At 41.6% G+C, this 7,444-nt stretch overlaps 1 protein-coding gene across 1 annotated transcript in view; it reads right to left on the reverse strand.

The window, feature by feature from the left end:
• Nucleotides 1–2,012: 2,012 nt before the first annotated feature.
• The window catches only part of LOC101862457, a 36,085-nt gene continuing 30,653 nt past the window's right edge, over nt 2,013–7,444 (reverse strand). The window contains exons 2-5 of the mRNA XM_005110332.3: nt 7,068–7,190; nt 5,953–6,169; nt 4,597–4,635; nt 2,013–2,414 (exon numbers count right to left, since the gene is read on the reverse strand). Of these exons, the coding sequence (XP_005110389.1) occupies nt 2,222–2,414; nt 4,597–4,635; nt 5,953–6,169; nt 7,068–7,190 (572 nt within the window). The 3' untranslated portion in view covers nt 2,013–2,221. The remainder of the gene's footprint in view (nt 2,415–4,596; nt 4,636–5,952; nt 6,170–7,067; nt 7,191–7,444) is intronic.

Genomic DNA, 7,444 nt, shown 5'->3' on the forward strand with positions numbered 1-7,444 from the left:
CCTGCACTATTCTCACCCCGGGTGAGAATAGAGGTGGCCAACCGGGAACAAAGTCACGAAGTATACAGACCCGGTAGGGGAACTCTTTGTGATTTCGGAAAGTTTCAGCGCTCTCTTGGCTCAGGGTGGACCTAGGTTCTTCTAGATATCTATATGGCCAATGTCTAGATCTATACAGACAGACATAATAAATCATTGATCTAGTTTTGAGGCCTAGATCTAAATGAAAATTGCGGATGTCTTTTCTATGAATGATCGTTTTTCCTCCGTTTTGGAGTTGAAGGAATCACAATTTGAAGAAAAGAACAATGTCTTAGATCTGATTTCAATCAAGCAGTCACCGCCCTCGCCATTTCTCTCTGTCCTCTGCTTTTTCTGCCTGCCCCTCTTTTTCCCCCCCCCAATCTCCTTTTCTGCCTTCCTCTCTCTCTCTTTCCTTGTACTGTTCGTTATAGGATTGTTTGGATCTTGTGACATGCCCATACCATTTTAATTTTCGTCTCTGCACTGTGAGCAGAAGATCTTCATGTTGGCCCACTGCGTTTGGGCTTCTGTCCCGTACCTCAGCATTAGACCTCGACTAACGTGAGGCATCGTAGTGAAATCAGGCGCTCGTCAAAATAATGAAATCAAAGAGATTGGCATTTTTCTGCCGGTTTGGCAATTTCTAGAACTTTTGTGGGTATTTTTGCTCATCATCTTTTATTTTCATTATTTATTTTAAAAAACATTGAATATGTGCGGATTTTTTACAAACTGAAAAACATTGATTAAAGGCACATGAAATGTAAATTTTCAGTTTCTAAGGACTCTCAAACCATGGAAATCACCAAACTTTGGCGGCCATTTTCTCGATAATTTTACCTCTGAAATTCGGCAACCGCCTTCTCCTTCAATCTCAAACATCTCGACTTCTATTCAAGAAAAATGGGTACTTTTAAAAAATCGAAATCAAGGCAAATAAAACAAGCTTTAAAATTATACCAATAACTCTACATGGCCAAATACTGACGTGCGCCTGATTCCTCCGCGTGTGACACAAATGAACATCTTACACAGGGTCATTATGATGTAAAGAAATATGCAAATGAGATATCGGGAAGAGGCTGTTTGTACAGGTGATGGTCTTATATATATACCTCATATATATATTGCAGCAGGTTCGATTGTACTTCCATTGTATGAGTATGGGATCAAACTTGCATCAAGCAAAGCCTTTCATCTGAACAGCAAATGTTGAGTGCTTTTCCAGCCAATGGTGTTTTTTTTAAAAAAAGAGCGCAATGATATATAATATTACAATCACTGCATTTTCTGCACTATGTGGTCACGCATTGACAAACCATAGCACCAAAAGAATTTAAAATAGAACATTTGAAAAAAAACCCATCATATTTGTAGCTGTTTATTGTGAATGAACGGTTGTCTTTGAGAATTCCGCTGTTCTGTACCAAAATAATTTGTGAGCTCGGCCAAAGACTGTATAGAAGCTACAAGACATGTCACTTTTTTTTTTTTGAAGGGGGGAACATTCGTATTAATCGACGCTCCGTAAAATAGATATTGCCACTGGTGCCACGCTGCTGAAGGCGTTTTGCTTTGATTTTTCATAAAACCGAAATTTAAAATAACAACAACAACCAAACCAAACCAACCAACAAACAAAACAGCCTTGGTCCATAAAAATATTTGTTTTCAGCTTTGGAATCGACGTTTTTCGATTTTGGAAAAAAAAAAGTTTTTACCTCTGTCAGAAATAGACGTCCTTCTTTTACACCCCCCCCCCCCAAAAAAAAACACACAAAAAAACCCAAACCCAAAAACCCCCAACAAAACAAAACAAAACGAACAACAACAGCAACAACAACAGCAACAACAAAAACAACAACAACAACAACAACAACAACAACAACAACAACAACAGCAACAACGAATACAAATACCTAAACCCCCCCCCCCCCCCCCCCCAATAAACTTTGGTTTTATTTCATGAAATTGACTTCTTCAGATAAAAGTGTTTCCTTTCTGAAATTTATTACCTTCATTGCCTCATCTTTCTAAGTACACAGAAAACATCATCTCCTTTAAAACAATTCAGTATCAAACGCTCATTGATTAATTATAAAATGTTATCATCGGCTTTCGAGGACGTTCGCTTTCTATAATGTATCTGCAATAGAAGAAGAGCTAACTATCTCGCGGAACACACTCCTGGGCCCACTCAGTTGAGCAAGGTCCCGGAGAAAGAGCTGAACCTTTCAGTCCGGACGGAAGCTCCAGAAGCGGAAGTGGCCTCCACTCTGAGCTGTTGACCTTTGACCAGCTTCAGGTTCACTGTGAGAGAGCTCGTCTGGTCGTGGCGCACCAGCATGGCGGCTTTGGTCACGTGGTTCACTTTCAAAGTCGCCTCGAAACTGGGGAGTAACAGGCAATAATATAATACTGTTGAAAGCACTTAAAAAAGCGTCACTTTATCAACCTGCCCAAAATTGTAGCTTTAAACAATAGTGGAATTTTTGTTTCTTTCCTTTATATAAAAAAAACAAGGAACTGTTTAATACATTGTACTCACTGCTCAGTCACCAGCACTTTTAATAATAATAATAATAATAATAATAATAATTGCATTTATATAGCGCATATCCATGCTCAAGAGCTTGCTCTATGCGCTTTACAACTATTATTACCCCAGCAGACCCTCTGAGAACACTCAGAAACATTCTCAGCTTCTGCGGAAGCGTACAGTGCAAGCTGCGGATTTCACGCGCTCAAACACTATCAAACTGACAAGATCTTTCACTGTCTATAGCTGGGTACCCATTTCCACCTGGGTGAAGTGAGGAGAATTTGTGCAAAGTGCCTTTCCCAATGACACAACGTCGGGTCCCTGACGGGATTCGAACCCACGACCTTACGGTTGCGAGTCCGAGAGCCTAACCACTAGGCCACCGACGCCACATACCTCCAAGGGCACAAAACAATCTGGTTAAGTTGTGGCATGCCCCCCCCCCCCCCCACACAAACACACACACACACACACAGAGAGAGAGAGAGAGAGAGAGAGAGAGAGAGAGAGAGAGAGAGAGAGAGAGAGAGAGAGAGAGAGAGAGAGAGAGAGAGAGAGAGAGAGAGAGGAGAGGGCGAATGTCTGTAAACTAAGAGGCTCATTTGAGTAGGCCTAATTGTTTTGTTTGAGTAAAGAGAGGCACATCGACACATTTAAAAATCGTATAGTGCAGGGAAGATGCATGCAATCTATGCAAGACAAAAAACAACAGAGAAAAAGAAAAGAAGCAAGGCTTACTATAGTCTGGGCAACACCAAAATGGACGACTTGTCGACCGCATTACATAGAATTTAAGTAGCGAATTGCTCGGAGTTTTTGTATGCGCCTCTGAATTCCAAAAGACCTTTAAGAAATCTCGATTTTTGAGCATATGCGACAAATATAATAAAGAGGTGTTTTCTGTCTAAACATTAGTATTTAATTACAGTCTGGGCGGGGCTCTTTGATTAGAACAAGAACGGTAGTAGAGTGTTATTTTTTGGTTTTGTTCAACTTGTTTTCTTCTTTTGAACTGACTACGTAGGCTGCTTTTTTCGTGAATCACCATGGTTAGACAAATTAATTTACAAACCCCCAAAAATGTTGCCCTAAAACTGCTCAACTATTTCTCCAAAGAAGCTGATCGAGGCCGTCTCTTTTGTTCTGTAATTTAAAAAATCCCGTAAAAAGGACAAGGCATGCCTCAAGACTACCCAGGTGGCTCGAAAATGTATGTTCCGGGGAGGGGGGTGCCCATTAGCGGTTCAAATTTAGCGCCCTGTTCACCCCCGGTTTTGGATTTAACCGAACTGTATCTCCCCCTGCACGACACCCTGTTGTTAGGGTTTTAGTATGGTACCGTGCTTGCTTTAAAAAGTGCCCGGTGTTGAGGTGGGTGTTTTTTGGTGCGTTTTTTTAGTAAGGTTTTACGGCGCTCGCAACTGTGTACGATCATATGGGCGCCAAGAGGTGGATGTCAACAGAGAAGTCCAAACGGGGAATGAGGCTTACTCTGCTCACCTCTCTAGCCTCAACACTCAACAGCACGAAGTCTGCTTCGACTATCAAGGCACCCCGGAAATAGCAGTTCATAAGAGAGTGAAAAACATACAAAAGAAGTAGAGGGAAAATGACGATAGTAAGGATGAGGAAAGAAAAAGCAGCAGTTCCCCCATGATGTTCCGGTACAGCATGAGCGTGACATTGATATATCAGCTCATTTACAATTCTACTGTGCATAAGAACATGTTAATATCCCCCCCCCCCCCTTTGGTAATAGCCTAAAGGCAACTTCAGTCAGTAGTACTGCCCTGGTGATGGGGAGTGGTGTTGAGTTTAAGGAGCAATTAATTACTAATGATTATATAAACAGCACCCCTTTACATTTGTCGCATATGCACGAAAAGCAAGATTCTTTTTAGGTCTTTTAGAATTCATAGCATGCAGGAAAAACCAGAGCAATGTGCCACTTTGATTTGGTGTAATGAGGTCGACAAGTTGTCCATTTGGTGTTGCCCGGACTATTATAGTGGTATCCTTCAACCACTAACCTCGTTTGCGCACCACTGTTTTGACTGGTCGAACTGTTACTGTTAAGAAATAAGAGCGGGGAACATTTTAAATTCCACGTCCTCTTTTCACACAGTTGATAGGTTTTACATGACAGTGGCTTAATTATAACAGAGACATTGGCAGAACCATAGACTTATATTACAACTAGCTGGGCCCCCTTTCGATGGAAGGAATGATCGGTGCATTAACATGAACTGAAAGTCATTGGCCTACTATATTTACACTCTACTGGAATGGAGCAATAAATCTTGAGAGATGCAAAAAATTAGAAAGTCTAGATCTATACATGTGCTCTCAAAACAAAATGCACTTCGCGAAATATCACTGTGACGGACGGAACACGCAGATTTGTTTCGTTTCTCAGTGGGATAATCACAAAGGCCAAAGAAGAACGGGAACTTTTTGTCAAATATATTTTTCTAAATTCAGGAGAAAAAAAATCGGGCTCCTTCAAGGAGATCAATCTATCTTTTTGCAGGTACTTGCCAACTTCCAACTCTGTAGCTGTCGTAGTTTTATGGGAAAAGTGACACATGTGTTTCCAAGTTGCCAAATATATAATAGATATTCTAGATCGTGTACTCTGACGTCATCCCAGTTCACTATGGAGCGCGCAATTTGGTTCAATTTGGAGACAAATTATGAAGGTCAAAGCTGGAAAAGTGCCGCATGCACTTGACTAGATCGCTACAGTGGTGTTGTGTTTTCCATTTGGGGGTCCATAGCATGCGTGCTTTGCTGCAAGATTGTTAGAGAGATATGAGCAGCTATCTTGGGTATAATTCAAACCTATGAGCAGAATAACAACCGACAAGACAGACAGACAGACAAGTAGAGGGGTAGACAGACAGCCACAGATAGCGACATGGAGACAGGCAGACAGAGATATAAATAGGCAAACAGACAGACAAATAGACAGACATGCAAACATACGACAGACAGACAGACAGGCACATAGATAGATAGATAGATAGATAGATAGATAGATAGATAGATAGATAGATAGATAGATAGATAGATAGATAGATAGAGACAAAGAGGGAGAGACAAAGAGAGAGAGATAGATAGATAGAGAGAGAGATAGAGAGAGGGACACAGAGAGAGAGAGACAGACAAAGAGAGGGAGAGAGAGAGAGAGAGAGAGAGAGAGAGAGAGAGCGAGAGAGAGAGAGAGAGAGACAGACAGACAGACAGACAGACAGACAGACAGACAGACAGACAGACAGACAGACAGACAGATAGACAGACAGACAGACAGACAGACAGACACACACACACACACACACACACACACAGACAAACAAAAACCCCACAGAAGAAGCAGTGGCACTCACTTTGCAGAGTAGGCGTCTCCGGTGAGAGTGAGAGCGATGTCGTAGAGGCCGTCCTCTGGGACCGTGAAGGTGGACGAGGTCTCGTTGAAGGCGTTGTTGGTGTCCAGCTCCGCCATGTTGAAGGGAACCACTTCCTTCGTGAGGCTCGCGGATTCCTGTGTGCTGAACACCCTCGCACTGAAGGCCACAGCTGCCGAGGAGCGAATGCGATTAGTGGCTGAGAATTTTGTAGAAGGAGGAGAGAACAGAATGGTGAGACGGTGAAAGGCGGAGCCAACCTGAAATGACAGCTTAAAAGATCAAAACTATATTACGAAAAAAGAAAGAAATAGATTTACATTTTTTTAAAAAGTGCTATCGCAAGGGTATTGAATATCTCGCACAGGTTGGAAATAATTTATTATACTGGCGATCAAAAGAAAGGTACCATTTTTTTGATTACGTGAAAAAATTTAGACTTTTGACTCTTTAAGATTTCTTTTCATATGAGTACTACTAAGTAGTCTAACATGTAGACCATGATATTATAAATATAACATTCTGGATTTTTAATTAGTGTTCACAGGACCAATGTCAACAATTAGAAAATAAGGCATTTTATCCCGACTACGAGACGGATATTTCTCTATTCTTTGTCTTTTAATGAAGTTTAGGTCTTCGTTAATTAAAAACCGCAATTTGATCTGTCACCCAAGAAAGATGGTAGGTCAGAGTCAGAGGATTTGAGCCAAAGGCGCGGCACGCTCCTCGCGTTTCTGCTGTTGCCAGGACATTCAACGTTGAGGAGGGAGATCCACAAGAACAAAAATAGAAAATATGCACATTCAAAGAAATACGAAGTAATGTTTATGTTTGTAGGGAGCAAGCAATCATTGTAGTTAACTGAATAACAGTTGGGTTTTTAAAATTTTTAGTTTCGTTGAGTAGTTTTCGAGAAAATTAGACTTACCTCAGACACTATTATGTGACAGTAACAGTCTGTCCCAAAAAATTTCAAAAGGAGATTCAGTGTTCTGGCAATAGCATAAACATGCGGAGCGCGCCTATGGCTCGAGTATTATGAAGAAAGTAGTAACTTTGAAACCAGCCTTTATAATACTACGATGATCACTTACTGGGTTTGTGGCTTCCATGTCCTGACCCTCCTCCATTGCCGTCGTCACAGACACAGTAGCGGGCTTTGACGTCAGCCAGGTCAGCTTGCAGGGCCTCCAGGCCACTCTGGACGGTGAAGATATCTAGATGACGGGTGGGGGGAGGTGGTTAGAAGAGGAAGATTGCACTTGTGCATACATACATGCTGACATATATACATACATACAATGATATATACATACATACGCATGTACATACATACATTCTTAAACACAAGCGCGCGCACGCACACACACACACACACACACACACGCACACACACACACACGCTGAGACACACACGTGCACACACATATACACACATACACGCATAGACACACACGCACACACACACACA

The sequence above is a fragment of the Aplysia californica genome, unplaced genomic scaffold (genome assembly GCF_000002075.1).
Source record: "Aplysia californica isolate F4 #8 unplaced genomic scaffold, AplCal3.0 scaffold00876, whole genome shotgun sequence".
Lineage (NCBI taxonomy): Eukaryota > Metazoa > Mollusca > Gastropoda > Aplysiida > Aplysiidae > Aplysia > Aplysia californica.